This window comes from Thunnus maccoyii, chromosome 20 (genome assembly GCF_910596095.1).
Source record: "Thunnus maccoyii chromosome 20, fThuMac1.1, whole genome shotgun sequence".
NCBI classification, from domain to species: Eukaryota; Metazoa; Chordata; class Actinopteri; order Scombriformes; family Scombridae; genus Thunnus; species Thunnus maccoyii.
In genome coordinates, this window is record NC_056552.1 from 14841739 (window position 1) to 14859148 (window position 17410).

The 17410-nt window shown below is 39.9% G+C and overlaps 1 protein-coding gene across 4 annotated transcripts in view; it reads left to right on the forward strand.

The window, feature by feature from the left end:
• svild (supervillin d) overlaps positions 1-17410 on the forward strand; it is a 45255-nt gene that overhangs the window by 16428 nt on the left and 11417 nt on the right. For all 4 annotated transcript variants that reach the window (XM_042396897.1, XM_042396895.1, XM_042396898.1 and 1 more), the window contains 6 exons: positions 1595-1629; positions 5009-5070; positions 7388-7485; positions 8665-8770; positions 10205-10641; positions 10983-11100. In XM_042396897.1, coding sequence (XP_042252831.1) covers positions 1595-1629; positions 5009-5070; positions 7388-7485; positions 8665-8770; positions 10205-10641; positions 10983-11100 — 856 coding nt within the window. The remainder of the gene's footprint in view (positions 1-1594; positions 1630-5008; positions 5071-7387; positions 7486-8664; positions 8771-10204; positions 10642-10982; positions 11101-17410) is intronic.

Here is a 17410-nt window from a genome sequence, read left to right on the forward strand (position 1 = left end):
CCTCTCTGCTTTAATTATATCCTCTCTGTCCGTTTCCATGTTTCACATAGTGCTCTGTGAGTATGACATAATTTTAAATAGACCAAGAGTGAGGAAGTGTTTGATTAATGACTTGCCTGCCTTGACTTGTATGTGTGTTTAGCTTTTCGCTCTTCAACGTTCCCCCATTACTGTCTGTACTGTCATTCCCTGGTTAGTTTTTTGTGATTGCGTATGGCCCTTCAGCCAGCAGTCAAAATGTGGGTGGGGTTGATGAAGTGTCACCGGGGCCTGTGGTCGCAGAGGAGGGTGTTTAGAGTATTTGAGAACTGAGTAACATCAGCCACTGAGACTGCCAAGGGTAGACCTGCTAACAGTCTTTCTCGTAGACTAGCTTTAAAGGGTGACATTATATACTGTAGTGCTTATACTCATGTGGCTGAAGTATGTTAAATTATGCAATGTGTGTATTACACAGCCACTTATTGTGCATTACATAGCCTAACTGTCATTATTGTTACACATCATCACATTTCCTAACATGTAACTACACTATTAATTCCTTTGCCTGGCATATTTGGATTCCCATGATATCACTTAGCTCTAGTGAGGCGTGCCAATCCAAAACTGACAAAACTCTACCCAGTAGCCAAACCCAAGCCGAAAATTACTCATAATAACATACTGCTGTAAAACAAAACAAAAAAAAACAAACTTTTTCAACAATGTTTTGGGACTTTTTCCTACATAATACAGCTGCACAGTCCACACTACAGTATGACTTCATTTAAATTATTGAAGCAACTGCTTCTTCTTTTCCATCATGAACAAAACATTTAGGTCTAAATGCAGTTTTCCATGAACAGCTTCACTTCAGAGGCTCTGCTCCCACCACTCGCTGATGCAGCCTGTCATGATTAATTAAAACTACTGGCTGCTGTTTGTTGATTTTGTGCACAACATTGTGTGGTCGCAGTGTTTTTAATGGAGCAAAGTGGAGAATAACAACAAAATGATCAGAAATGGATCAGGCTCTTTTTAGCCAAAATAGATTTCTTAAAAAAAAAAAAAAAAAAAAAAATGCCTGGACTGGTTCCGATCCTGTGGATCATCTTGGGGTCGTCTACTCTTCTTCAATAATCTTTGACTCCTCCCAGCTGTCCCCAACGATTCTCTATTGTGTTTAATGCAGCCCTCTCCCCTCCTCCTGTTACATCATCGCTGCTACCCCACAGGCAGCTGCTGTTCCCATCCATATTTAACGCCCATTACTTAGAGATGAATGACCATCTTCAAATGCTACACAAGCATTGCTTTTATATCATTATCAACATGGGTTTGGAAGAGCAGCATGAGTAAATTTTGTAGGATGCTCATCATGTGAGGCAGAGTAAGTGGCTTTCTGCAGCCTGTTGTTAGTTAGGTTTATACTGCATCAAGTTTCCTTTTTCTGTGGCTTGAGTCTCCATTTTTGGATTATAGTAGTAGATGTAAGACTTTATGTACTCATTTTTCTGTCTCGTTTGCAAGCATCGATCACGGCAGCTACGTAATTTCTGTCATCACTTCAGTATGTTAGAAAGTGACCTCATGTTTCTGTCTCTCTCTCTCCTAGGCTGCTGGAAACCGATGACACAGAGGAGCCGAAGGGTAAGAAGAACTCTCCACTTTCACTGCACTCAGATCCTCTATTGTTCCACAGACTGCTTTATCTCTGAACTCATTCAAGGTCCCTCTATTACTCAGTGTTGAAGGAATACTGAGCTCAGGGCTGATGTCAGATCACCTACCTAGTTTATAGACACGTTTCTTTTAACACTCCGCCACTGAGGAGGAGGAGGAGCAGTGAAAGAAAACCAATATACTGATTTATTTGGTTTTCTTTCCCTGTATAATTTAAAATGACTGTTTTGCCTCAGGCGATGGTTTTCTTTTACAAAAAAACGAGGGAGATAATGTTTGGCACGTGCCTGCTGTTTTTGTTCAAAGGCCATGACTCGTTGGGTGTGTGCACTAACACTTGTGTGTCCTTCTGTGCAAATGTTAGATCATATGCAATTACACTGGGATTGTGTTTCAGCTAGCTAGCAGTATGGACTGAATTTGGAGCTCGTAACAATACATAGAAGAAAATGGCTGAGTTTACACACCGCTGGCTGCTTTTCTGACTTATATTTGGCCACCTGAGCCCACAGCCTGAGAGTCTCTGTCTGCTAGTCTGTCTGTCTGTCTCAGAAGCTTTATTTCTCTTTAACTGATTACTAGCCTATCCGCCTGTACTGTATGTATTTCTCTGCCTATGGATTTGATTTGGGTGCCTTGCTTTGTGCTTGCTTACTTGCCTGCAATAGTGTGTGTATGTGTGTGTGTGTGCTAGACTGAACAAGAGAAAGAAAGATGGTGACAGAGAGGTGACTGGAAGGCCCCAAGAGCAAAACAGCAGGGTCATTTCAGTTTTTGAGGACATGTTAAGGAAGCATTGTGTAACATGTTTTATTTGCACAACAATGTCAACTGACATTTTTTTCCCCCTATAATTTAATCAGGAAGTCTAGTAAACCAAGTCCAAATGATTTTCAAAAGAATACTTTTTTTTTTCTTTCACAACATTGTTGCAAGATTTAATAACTTATTGTTTAATCATGCACACCCACATGGGAGCTAAAACTGGAGTTGGCAAATGGTATGCTGTAAACTATGACTGACGCAATGATGTTGAGGTCACAGTACATACTACCTCTCTAGTCCATCACCTTTTCTGTAAGAATCAAAATAATCCATCATCCGGTCATTATTTGAAAATTTGCCTGTTACAGATCCTCGCAACTTCCAATGACACATCATGTTAAAGTGCACAGGAAACATAGACGGTAGATAAAAGCTGTGAATTCATGTGTAAATAAATCATAGATTTTATCCAAATGGTGATTAGTATATTTGACAGGTTCTGAAATTTAACCATCAGTGGCTACTGATATTCTGCTGACAATCACATATTGACATTGCATGTTGATCTCATTGAGTTAAATAGTGCTCTACTGTTTTACTGACTAAAATCTTGCCCAGCCCTCACATAGAAGAACTGCTCTGTTTGTGATATGATTGATTGCCTGTCAAATGGTGGTTGTACATAAACTAACCAGAGAAAAACAAATAACTAGTGTATTTCACCTCCTTAGTGAAAATTGCAGTAGAAAGAATATGTGTGTGGGCGTGTGGGTGTGTGCGCGTTGGCAATGCCTCCACATGGCTGACAGAGCTTCCTGTCCAAGCTGGCAGGGGATTCAGTGCTCTGAGCCAGATCGCCTCTCATGGCTGCATCAAGGGTTTCCCGGAGTCCTCAGCTATCCCACAAGCCAGCAACACATACACACACCCAGCTGCTTCATACTGAATATATCATATATGCCTTCAGTTACATACTTGTTTTCAGTTAGTGGGGCGGCTGTGGCTCAGCAGGTGGAGCGGGTTGTCCACTAATCAGCAGGTCGGCGGTTCAATCCCCAACTCCTCCTGTCTGCATGTGTGTCCTTGGGAAAGATACTGAACCCCAAATTGCTCCTGATGGTTGGCCATTTAGTTACACATGCGTACTTTGTCATGCTCAAATGAGCTCAAAATGATTGCTGCACAATGTCTGCTGCTCCCCACATAACATACAGTAGGTGATCACACATATCGCATGTGCAGTATGTAAAGCTCAACCTGTTTCAAGTAATACTCTCTATTAGATTTTTCTTGTGGTTGGGGAAAGGTAGTTCTGTTGGAAAGTATATTATGCAGAGTGATAGACTCTATACTGTTCCTCATAGACTGCTGGCTAATATTCCGTGTGGACTCTATCGGCCAATTCTAGGTCAAAGTCTCATCCAATGAGCTCTCGGCAGCTGTAACTGAGCAGCCTTGAGAGATGGATGAAAACACTCAGCAAATATAAATGGAGGGTTTTCCATCACTTGAGTTTTTCTTTTAATCTCTCTCTCTTTTCTGCATTGGATGGATGATGATGTAAAAAAGATTGGGCAGAAGTCAAGACTAAAAGAGTACACTCTCGAGTATCTCTGGTCTGCAACGCTTAGTGTTTCATCATCTGTAGTAAATCACGCTACGCTCTGGACAGCGAGAGAACCGGGAAACATAACTCAAAAGTAGAGTATGAGTCTTCAACAGAATACAGAATCTGAGTTTGTCACAGATTTTCCATTATTTGGGTTTGTTTGTTCCTTGGTTTTCTTTGGAGAGGGGCCATTTTGGCTTGAAATGTCTTATTGTCAAGCAATAAAAACAGATTTAGAGTGGGAAAATGAAATTTTGTGTGCTGACTTTAGAAACTTGTGTTGTTTTGGAATAGCATTAAATTTAATTGTTTCCTTTCGTTCAGATTAAAATATTCTATTCTCAGGTCTGGCTTTGATTAGACAACTCACATGTGAAATTATTGCTTTTTTCTCTTGCACATATACACACACATACAAAGTAAATTCCTCTTTTTCAAAAAAAAAAAAAATCTTACATTCAAACTCTTGAGTCACTGTTAGAGAGAGGAGGATTTTACCTTCTCTGGATGTCTGAATCCACTTTTCAGACTCATCCTGACACAGGGGACATATCGCTCTATTCATTTCCTTTCCTGCTCCAAAGACACCTTAGAAGCACTGGTGAGGCCAATAAGATTATATCCTGACAGTTTTCCTGTCTGCATTTTTTCAAGTGAGTAAAACCTCCATTTGACCTGGAAAGACTCTATCCTCGCTCTCACTGTCTTTCTTTATGTGTAGTTGTATTCTCTTATCATAAAAAAGATAGCATATGGTCGACCATGTTTGACCTCACCATCTTCCAAACCATCAACAGTGCGTTACTTCGTGGATGCCAAACACACACTGTCCGTTTGAAATCCCCGTTCTAAGGTGACACCATGCCTGATCATGTGTTACTACACTTGCAGAAAGCAATTCTTTGCATTCTTTGAACAAATGCCTTCTTATTGTCGCTTGTATGGTAAACCTTGTGTGTGTATTACTTACAGCTGAGGAGAAGCCTGTGGACTCAGCCAAGACGAGTGTTACTTCCAAAATGTCTCTTTTGAAGGTAGGTTATTTTCGATTTGCCTTCCCTTCATCCAAAGATTTTGTTTTGTATGGATGAGTGTGTGGGTGCGTACATGTCTCTGTAGCACACAATGTTTATTCTGACATTTAATTTGACTTATGTCAATTTTTGTCTGTCAAACTAAGTACCCAAACACTGACAGACTGACTAAAACTTGGGTTTATTGTTTTAATGGAAAATAGATTTAAAAGACTTAATGTTTCAAGCACATGTGTGAGGCCCAATTTGTTTACTCAAATATAGGAAGCATTTATTACAACCTTGTTCATCCCACCTCAGCTCCAAGCCTTCCATTTTTAGTCAAATTTAAATTTCATACCTCCAGAAACTGTCAAGATAACCGCACACAGTAAACCAAATCCAAGCTTAAAAACATGAGTTTAAAATCGATGAATGATGTCACACATGGTATGAGTAGTTTCCTATATTTTATGGTTAATTCTTCTCATTTTCCTCGCTGATTTACTCCCAACCTTTTCCAATGCATCTGGTGTACGCTTCAACTCCCCCCCCCCCCCCCCCCCCCATCCCCTCCCCCTTTTTTGGAAGATTGCTCCATTAATAACAAATTGAGCTGTTCCATACAGCGCTGAGTTGTCCTGCACCTGGATGCACACTCTGGCCAAAGTCATGACTTCACGCACGCAGTCCATGGAGGTCTTAAGGCAGCGATGGGAAGAAAAGCCTACAGGGCTAGAAGATGCACTCAGGAACAAAACCTTGAAATTGTCCCCAATCCTAATGGGAGATATTGACATGTAGTACTTAAAAATGAATGAGTATCAGGCTTTCCCAGGCTGCTTAGGTTTCAGAAGTGGTTAGGTTTCAAGATATTGGATGTAAATAGCTGTTCTAACTTGGCCTTCACAGACCAGGAGCAGTGCCAAGCTTGGCCAAGTGAACCCAGATGGCAGCAAAAACCTGCTGGGAAAACAGGCTCCCACGAAGAAACTGTCTTGCAATCACTCCACGTTCTTGTTTCTCCCTTCTCCTTCTTTCTCTTTTCTCTCTCCTCCCAGATCTGTGTTATTTTAAGATACCCCACTTCAAAGTCATCAGCAGTGAGAAATACCCCTTCACTGTCTTTTCCCCTTATCACTCTTTTCTCCTCCACAGTCCCTGTTGAAAGCCAGTGAGTCAGTGTCTCCAGCAGGGAAGACAGTAGGAGTGAGGTTAGGACAGCACGTCTGCTTTCCAGTACGAACTGAGGCAATAAAAAGTGTACATGGAGACTCCTTAAGGAAGATACAGCTCATTTATAATTTGAATTTCCTGACTGAATTTCCCCGAGTATATAAAAACTTGTTTTGCAGAAGGCAGCGCATTCATGTTGGGTGGAAAATAAGTTTCCGTTTTTAAAATCAGTCAGTCTCGATTAGTTCGGAAGAAGCCTCTAATTCTGTAAGCGTCAGTATGTCATTTTGTGAAGAAAAAAAAAAAAAAGGAGCATTTGATTTCTGTTGCTTTCCTCACAGCTGGAGATCCACTTCTCTTCACCAGGTCACCCCAGGGCCTCGGTACTGTTTACTGACATACAGCTGCATGGATCACACTGTATGCAGGTCGGACAAAGTCTGACTGATAGACCACAAAAGATAGACGTAGAGATTACGTGAGACACTTATTTTATTGAGTCTTCCGAATGAAAGGTCATTTTCTCTGTTGCTCTTCATCTTCCAATTAGCTATTATAAAACAAGACTTTCTCCATTTCAGACTGAACAGCAAATTTCTATTTTGACAGTGTTTATTTGCATTTATCATTCATTATTTTAAGTGTAAACAGCCTGAACAAGAATGCCATAGACTAACCCTACAATGTCAACTGTATCTATCCCCTCAGGTCTTAAAATGGGTAGTGAGTCAGATAGATAGTGGACCTAGTGAAGCAATATTTAACTTAATGCCAAAACATTTATAAAAAGTCTAATGGCTCCCTTGAGGGGACCTTGCTTTAATGTGGAAAATGCAGCACTGGCACTGCTCATCTCTCCTTGTTTTATAGTTTTTACTATATGTACTCAGGGTGGGTAGATTTCTCTACTTGTTCTTTGGCTGCACATATTTCACAGTCATTTGCACACTGCACTACTGACCTCTGAGCAAATCTACCCAGCATCAGAGGAGTTAACTGCCTTGCTCAAGTGGAGGGGTGGTGCCCAATTCATTCATTCGCTTGACTTATCAAGGTTTTTTTTTTTTACAGTTGGTGTAGGACTTAAGCAACATGTTTTTTCTCCAGAACTCCAGGTCCTAACATTTAGGCTGCTGTCATCTCCTCTCTTCTTTACCTGTAGGATGTGGAGGAGATGGAGGATGGAAGCGGCGATCGACCTGCCAACGACAGACGAAACCGTCAGCTAATCAGCAGCGACGAAGAGGAAGCCTCTACTAGGTAGGCAGGTTAAAACTTATTTTTATGCCGGCATGGTCAGACCATTCTGTTAAACTAAGTGCATGCTCAGTGTAGACTTCTTTTTCACTGTTTGAGTAATAGATTTTATAGCCACGGTACATGACGTATGGTACAACACAAGCAGATAGAACAAACCGATCCACCTTTTAAACTAAGCAGACTGAATGGAGCACAGCGGTAATTACAGGCCAATTGAAAGGCAGTCTAATGACGTAAACAGCTGCAGAGATAAACCAGATAAACCTGCAGAGCTTGCCTTTTAATACCAGACACACTCGTATACATACACACATGCACACGCATAAGCACACAAACACTCAGGGCTATGCGGTAGCCATGGTGATCCAAACCAGATTGAAGTTAATAGCTACAGCAGTGAGAGCCAGACTGTACTTAGCACTGCAACCACTGGAGTAAAGAATCTGGACTGCGTTCTGTGTGTGTGTGTGTGCGTGTGTGCGTGTGTGTGTGTGTGTGTGTGTGTGTGTGTGTGTGTTTAGGTGTGTGAGTGTCTGACAGGTTAGATATAATTTATTTCATCCCTGTCCCTTTTTGTCCATGTGGACTGCAATAATCCATAAAATGTTCATATAAATAAATTTCTATTTTGAAGAACTTACCCTCAGAAACAAAAATGAAAAAAGAAATTGCTCAGACAATGACAAAAGCAAATGTGAATGTTTCTGGGACGAAGGTATAGTGAGTATTATTGCTTTTCAAAGTCCAAAAACACTCAGAGATCAAATGAGATGATTACGAGCTTGTGGTCTTAGTTAACCTGCCAAGTTTTAATGTGGTGTTTTAGCCTAGACTACATAGTGTATTCATTATTATGCTGGTCCAGTGCCTATATTGATTACAAAGCACCAAATCAGTACTATTTATTGATTTTGGCAACACTTACTTACTTATGGTGTTCAAAAATAAACAAAAACCTAACTATAGCCCTAACCCTTGAGAATTCATCCATAAGAGAAGACAGATGCTGTTGTTACATGTCTTAGTTTGTGGGTTTGAATTCACCTTGTAGTCAGCATTTTCCCATAGCCCCATTATGTTATGGCTGAATTGTTTATCAGTCAAAGTTGTTAACAAATTTAATTATTTATTTCTGTTTGTGTCTCCACCCTTCTTTGTCCCTATTTGCTGATATTTTAGCCTTCCTAAAACTTGTATAAGCAAGGAAATGGAAGAGAAAGAGGCCACAGATGAACCTTCATGGAAGGAGCAGCATGAATGTGATACCACAGTGGAAGAAAAAAAGGTCAGTATTACAGTGTATTTCCATTTTGCATGAAAGATCATGAATTCTAAGGATTTCATACTGCAAGTACGATGAGGGTATCTCCAAAAAAATGTCACATGGTTTTCAAAAGTCAATAGCTCGGCTATAAAACTGTGATTGTGTTTGGAAAGATCATATCCTCAACCACTGCTGTTTGGCAATTCTGAAACATTTTACCAGATGTGAGTCAATTCCAAAACTCTTACTCACCTGAACTTTGGCTCCGTTCTCCGCTGGATCTGGTTTGGTTTAGTTTTTTGAAGTTGATGTGTAGATTGTAATTTATGTCACTGATGTGAGTTGCAACACACACGTTCTTAAACTCCAGCATTTAAACTCATCACGAGATACCAAATCATATCACAACCATAACTCTCAGTTTCACCAAGAGCCCGACCATAGCTGTTAGTTTATCATTTGGACAAACATTATTAAATAACCCAGATGTAAAGAAAGTATGTACGCATACGGTTTTCCACATGCAAAAACCGACACACAGTATGCACTCTGGTGTTTTTAATTTAACCAGACCATCTGATCAGCATTGCTCTTTCACACCCAGCTGGGTTCAGTATCTCATTCTTCCTTCATCTCCTCTTAAATCAGCACTCCCTCATAACCTTTGACCTGTCAGTAGGGCGTCTGCTGTTGTTCCAGCTGCTGTTGTATCATCTAAGCATTAGCAGATTTAACACACACAATGCACAGATCATTGCATGCTTATGTTTGATTTATTTTCTCATATATGTATATATATATATATATATATATATATATATATATATATATATATATATATATATATATATATATATATATATATATATATATATATATATATATATATATATATATATATATATATAATGCATGATCTCATCCTAAAAATGGTTAAGATTTTACAGTATCTTTGACCACAATAGGCTTTTTTTCTTACAATAGCAACAGTACTTGACATAACATATGTTTTTTGTTAACATCTTTTTTTTTTCTTTCTGAAAAGCACAATAAACACATGTGATGCCCCAAACAAGTCTTGCAGATTTATTGACAAAGAACAGTCTTTGCTGACACACTGTTTGCTTCTATTTGTTCCACCCTTAACTTTTGGATTTTCACTTGATTCCTTTTTCTAATTGCCATTGTTCCCCCTTACTCAAGCTCTGTTTTACTTATCAGCACTTTTATGTCTCTTTAACCCCCTCACCCCACTCATCTGACCTTTTCTTGATAACTGCTGTAGGTCATTGAAAGCAGAGATGGTAGTAGTGGTGAAAGAGGGTTTTCACTATTTTTGTGGAAACTGTAAACAAGCTGAAATTCGTCAGCTTTTCCAGATATTATAAATATAATAGCACTCTCTCTCTCCCTTTCTGTACACCTCTCCCCCTCCCTCTCCTCCCTCCCTGCCAGCCTGCCTCGCTGCAGCGCCAAGACTCAGAGCCTCGAGGCATCAAGGGAATCCTAAAGAAAAGCCGCTCCACCAGTGTGGAATCAGACCACAGTGAGGGCTCGACGCCTGAGAGCGCGCCAGCCCGACAAAGCAGCGTCACCCTCAGCCACGCTGAGAGTGAGGAGGAGATGGATGAAGAGGAGCAGGAGGAGTTTGGGGAAGAGTTCAGCGGGGAGAATGACAGAGAGGATGAGTCATTAACTGATGATATCACAGACGGGGGGAGCTTCATCATTGACAGACAACAGAGGGAGGGAAGCAGCAGTGGGGGGAGTTTTGAGGAGATGCGGAGTCCCTCGCCTGATGAGAGCCTGGAGAAGACCTCTACAGTATCTGAGGACGTTGAGGAGCTGGAAAGCAGTTTGAATGGAAGCCTGAGTTCCTCTCTCAAACAGAGGTCATTAGATGTACACACACCGCATGCATAATGATGAATGACTAATTATAAGGCCTTAATGGCCATATGTTTGTCTATACAAAGAAAAAGGAATTACAAACAAATATTAGATACATGTTTCAAGTGTTATTGCATTATTTTAGTACAGTATACAGATAATACAATGATTGTAACAGATATTACCATGAACCTATGACCAAGTGTTACGCAATCTGATTTACGTGATAGCTAAATACAAGAGAATCCATCTCTCTCACAAACTTTTGCTCCTTTGTGACTCACATTAAGGCTTTCCATAATATATGTGTCTATTTTCTTTTTATACTGGCAACGTCCAATAGTGGGGAAGGTGAGAAGAAGGATGGAGTGAAAAAGACCAAAGTGCCTGAGCTGACACAGACACCGCTGGCTGATCGCTTCAGCCAGCTCCAAGATGCTGAAAACGCCTGGAGGAAAAAGGTGAGTCAGTGTTTTTAAATTGTTGGACTAACACTTTCTGTGAGTTGTGGAGTTAAGTAGATACTTCATTTGTTTGTTAGGATTAAAAACAGGTCAGCAAAACTTCTTAAAAATAAAAGCCACTTTTGTTGGAGTGCATTGCTTTTCAAGTGATAGTTAGTCTTTTTGAGCTGGGCTAACGGGAGGTGATGAGCACATACTGCTGTACATTTAGGCTTCCCCTCAGCTTTGTGTGCAGAGAAAGAAAGAATTGGCTTTGGACACATTTCTCCCTCTGCTGAATCAGCTTATTTCCCTGAGCTGCTGCCAAGAGGGTGTGAGGTTAGTAGGGCTTGGGGGCGTAGCAGATTTGGGAGTGGTGATGCCAAAGATCCAGGGCTTAGCTAGCCTCCCAAAGAGAAAAAGAGGCACGCCCCCCTTCCCCTTGTAAAAATAAAACCCTATACCATGACCAAACACCTGCAAACCTTCCAAACTTAAGCCTGCTTCCTTTGTTGAATTTTGCACTCTCCTGTCCCCAAAGTTAAAAAATAATTCCCTCTGTAAGCAAGCTTTTCTATTCTTAACAGACTTTTCTCACAAATGCAAATAAACATTCAGGTCATATTTTTTTGCATAGGTCAGCATAGAGGGTTTAGCAGATACATGCTTAGGCAACCAACATATTTTTAAGTGGCCCACTTTGTGGGGAAAGAAGTGCATGCAGGTTTCTACATGCTCTACTTCTATACAAAAAAGACCACCCCTGAGGAGTATTCAAGTGGAAAACCTACTCTAGACCATATAACCATTCCATGGATAGTGCAAGTAAAGAATGGTACTATTGCAGTGCAAAAACCTTATGTCTGGCACACGGACATCCCCAAAACAGTCAAATGGACACTAAGATTGAAATGATGTCATGTTTATTTATAAACAGGTCATCTCTTGGCTTGATGTCTGTCAAGATCAGTGATCCTCTTGGGGGATTTCTGGTTTGGGCTCATCCTCTATCCAAAGATGAGCTAACCGTAGAATGAATCCACTCGTAGTCTGGAAAAAGCCACTTTATAAGTACTTACAGACAGCCAAAATTTTTGAACAAATCCCCAGTTAACTAAATACTGAAGTGTGATGTCATTTTATATTTGTGTGGTCTGTCCTCATTATAATAAATCAACACAAAGTCCATGAAAATTTAGTGTAATTCCATTGATGGCACAGAAACTGCATCTTCAACACTTGTATGCATGAAAGAGGACCAAGCTGGTATCCAAAAAGTCTGTGGATTTCTTCCTTTTAATTCTATCTGAGGTTGTTGCCTGTGAATTGGTCTGGAACCCTCTGTCCACTGTGGCTACCACTGTACTGTAGAGCTCTGCAAAACTAACTTACATCAGAGCTGCAAATAATACATGGTTTGGCTAAATTATTGGAATTGATGCCATGGCAACGTTAGCTTCAGGGCTTTTCCTTGTATGACTATTCTTGATACATTTCCGTTTGTCTCTTAAGAAAAGGCCATTGGTTTTCATGTTTAGGTATGTCATTTTATCTTGCACTGCCAAGCCGGAGCAGATGTTGTTGCTCTTTGGTTGATCTGTGGGAGACCAGGGAATGAAACATGCATGGTACACACCATGGTCATCTCCAACCAGCTCCAGATGTTTCCTGTTACGCCTGCTAAGCTGTTCTGTTCAGCACTGTTGTATTGTAAAATGAGGCCATGTTGTAAATTTAATTTAAATATGGTCTGTCGTGTTTTTAATGATTGTTAATCATAAGTTACATTGACCATTGGCAACATGTCACCAGTTAGTGATTCAGTGCTGCTTTGTTAATCTAAATTCCATTTTGAGATCATATTAAGGTACACATTTTAAAGCGTCTGTAGGAAATCCACACAGAAAGATATCATCTAAAGGAAGTCTTAAAGTGTACAGTTTCCTTTTTAAATGTCTGGGCTTTGTATTCCAGCAATGACTCAGTGACCAGTCTGACTTCTCTTCAAAAGTCAAAACATTGACCGGGCTGCGCCCCCACACATCCATCAGTCCATTAAGACTAACGATCGTCTGGAAATGTTGTCCCTTGTGTGTTGATTCCCAGAAAGTATATTAGAGATAATCAGTTGCTGATTATCTCGAATACATTGTGAGTGTGTGAAATGGGCTCTTTAAATAGGCGATTTAAAAAGATAATTCATAGCATCGTTCGTGAAAAAAGTAATGCAGTGAAAGGAGTCAAAATTTTGACAGTAAATCCACCAGTAAGGCAAGACATTTTCATGTGATTCCAAGTAAATGGTGAAGCTTGTTTTATACACTCATTAATTGGAATAATTCATGTCCATCACATTCTGTTGATGGTGTTTCCTCTCTCCTCATGCGCGGTTATAAACAGTCTACTTCCCTTTTCCTTTCCTTATCCTGCCAAACTTTGTGCCATGCTTTAAATGACCCTGGTTTCTTCTTTGGCCACGCTAAAACCTACTCGCTCCAGCTGTTGCATTCTAATGTTGCCCTGCTATACTCTCTCTCTCCTCTGTTCTCCGCTGTTTATTTACTTTCCTCTGCTCCTCTTCCTACTTCTCCTCCTCCTTTTTTCCCGTATTTCCAGTTACCTCTGTTCTCAACTCCAGACTCTACCCCCTTTCTTTGACTTTGACACCTGCCTGTCAACCTTTTCCAGTCTCTTCAGGTGAGTGTGTTTGTGTACATACATATGTACTGTATGTATGCGCCTCTTTGCATGGACTTAATTTCTTAATTATTTTTTTTTGCCCTTATTTCTGCGGCTGTGCACTGGACAGTCTCTCACACTCTCTCAGGATTACCACTGAGAAATCAGAGCTGTCAACACACTTGCTATTGCTGCATGAATGTGGTTTACTGACCCTCAGTTGGTAGATATCTGTGTCAGTGGTTTGGCCGAGGGTGCTGCTTTTCACCGTACAGTAAGGCAGGGCTGAGAAAAATGGTTTCCTGTGGGGGTTTGAGGCCCAGGCCCTTTTCCTCTCCTACCCTCTCTCTGGGGTCCTGTCAGGCCAAGGTATTTCCCCTCCCTGATTGACTCCAGAGATGGGCTTGCTAGCTGGAGGAGGTGTGTCAGACTGTAAGTGTGTGACAATGATTCAGGACCATGCGATATGACATGTTATAGTTATAAATTATAGTATGATATTATAGTTTGCATGACTGCACAAGTATTATGATTGTACTTAGAGGTCATACTGTATTAGCAATTAGGAAAGATGATTTGAGTATCAGTAATTTAAAGGTACAATAAACAGGATTTATAGTACAAAGGTATATTTTATTAGTGTGCTGAGATTTCTGAAACTCATACTAGTCATAATACCTTCAAAACATTTACAGTATGTGCAGAAACCCTTCTATAGGTCAGAAGATGTTTTATACTTTCATTTTAAGAAATCAGCAAGGGTTCACTTTGATGTCCGGACCTAGTGCGTTGTCCCTGTGTGTATGTCTGTATGATTAAATGTATTTCTTTGAACTTTTGTCTCATGTCAGGCTAATATTTGACCACACCATACAATATGTTTGACATTAGACTCTAAAAAAAGTCTGTTACCACTTATATATTTGCCGATGTGTGTGTGGTGAGACAGAGAAAGGGAGCGTGTGTAAGTGATTTTGGTGTGTTGAGTAGAAGATTGTCTGTGGGAAACCAGTGTTTTTCCATTCATTCAGTACATGGCTGGTTGTGTATAGCAGCATGTTTCACATTCATTCGAGACAAATAACAAATAGATTCCCCAGGCCTGTTATTAAAATTTAGCTGGCTATATGGCCAAATTTCCCACCAAGTTATCAAAACTGATTAGTAAGCAGGGATTGAGTGTCTTGCTCAGTGATAGTTGATAACAGTAAATATATTGTTGGAGACAAGGACTGAAAGATTAAACTTTTGACCTCCCAGTTACAGGAAGTCTCCAACCACCAGCTTATTTTGTTTCTGCTTCTCCAAGCGACTGTTGGCTCAGATCTATGTACTGTAATTTCTGTTTCATTCATTTTTTATATTCTGTGAGCTGTTGATAATGTAGTAGTGTTTTTGAGTTGATCAAAAGAATTAATTAATAATGATATGTCTAACTGATAAATTGTTCAGTAAGAATACCAAACATACTGTATGTTACAGTTGGTACTTAAAGTTTTGACCACTAGTAGCGCTATGGAGCATTGTTACGAGCAACCCTCTGTTTTGCTTGTATCATGCACTTGTATTCCAATGTGTTCACCTTGTTTCACAGATCTACAGATAGCGGTAATGTGCCAAGAAAACAAGCATTGTGCTGGCAAAAGGCAGCAAAGAAGAAGTCTGCTAGCTAGTAAATATGGATGTAAACAATGCAGGTTTCAGAATTTTTCTAAAAATCTGCTTTGCAAGTGTTTTCTAAAGAAAGATGTGTCCATTTGTTAGACCTCAACATATACACACAGTTAAATGTAAAAAAAAAAAACCCACAGGGTACCTCTAATGTTTGCCATAAAATAAAGAGAATGATAGTGGTAAGCATGGAATCAATTAAAGATTCAAATTAACCTATTAGCCGCTGAACAGTTTGTCCAAAGTTTGCACACAATGCACAGGTTTAGCATAAAAAACAGGGACTATTGATATGACATCTCATAGAATATTATTGCACATGTCAAATAAACATTTTAACAACGTTAAAACAGAAAAGTTTTGACGTTTGCATTTCACAAAACACTTGAGTAGTTATTATATGTTTGTTCCTGTTATTGTATTAACTCGTGTATTTAATGTCATAATTGGAGAATAGACCGCTGATTCTGCAGGGAAACTTCCTTTTCTAACGCTGCACTGACATCAGCCTGACTGAAGTTCACCACTTTAGCTGAAACCCTTTTACTCTTAAAATTTGCTGACATCTGTGACTGATTAAGTCAGCTCTTCAGAGTTGACAGTAAAGATGATGCCATGAGTATCGGTATGACAGTCAGCGGATCACACAGACCATCATTCATCCACAAAGAAAATTCCTCCATAACTGTAACAAGCTATTTGGTTTTAGGAATCCCAATCAACTGTCAGTCATTTACTTTCATTTCCTGTAGTACTGCCCTCTCCTTGCTCTCATATGAATAAATACTGTATGTTACACAGCCCATGCAGTTCAGACACAAGTACACCCCAAGAATTTACAGCATATATACTCATAAATACATACAAGCACCATGATATCTCTGCCTTATTTTGTTCAATAACTTGAGTTTTATTTGTTTTTCTGCTTGAAATGTATTTTCTGTGTTTCCCCTGTGCTGGGAAAATGCAGTCGTAGTGCTGAGATAAGTCTGCTTTTGCAAGACTATGCTGTGTGTTGAGAAAGTCACCCCTCAGGGTACTTTACACGCAATGAATTGCTCCTTATTAGCAAAGGAATAAGGGGTCGCAGCCAGTAAAAACTCAGTCAGGGCGATAAAACGCTTCAGATATTTAGGAGAGGAATATCATTAATTACTGAAACACCGCTCCTGGGGTCCAGTGGGACCAGGGGGCCCAGTAAACCCTGGTAATTCATTTTTAATGGTGGAGTTCAGGTGAAAAAATGGCAGCAGGAGTAAATCACATAAAGAAAGCTCTACTGAATAATCGTTGATGGATAGCCTCGTTATATAAACAGGGATTTTAGTGTTTTCCTCTCAAGACTCAACATTGTTCATACTTTTTGTTTTAAGAACGCTTTTTTAATAACAATAAAAACTGCTTTTAAAGTAGTTGTTTTTGGGAGAAGCAGTACACCCATGCTCAGACTTTGCCAAGGAAGATTTCCATCTTCCAGAAATAATTAGAAAGTCATGGGATCTTTCACAATTATCTGTTAGATTACTTTCTGTGCATGTGGTTGCACCACTATCTTCCTTCACCATCACCACTAGCCTCTCTTATCCTCATGCAGCCTTTTCTGCTCACTCAATGTTTCCTTATTTTGTCTCCATAACTGTATGTCCTTGTGTGAAGCATTATGGACAGGAGAGTGAGAGATCTACATTCCTTAACAAGACTGCAGCCATGCTAGCAGGTCTGTAGGACTGTACTTAGGCACAGTAGTGCTTTGAGCTAACATGCTCACAATGGCAATTCTAACATGGTGATGCTAAGCAGGAATACCATGTTCACCATCTTAGTTTAGTGTGTTAGCATGCTAACATTTGCTGATTAGCATTAAACACAAACTACAGCTGTAGCTGGTAGACATGGGTTTGCTTTTGCATACATTAATTCATAAACCAAAGTACTGAACATATTGAAAATGTTACCTGGTGATGGTTGGATGGATATG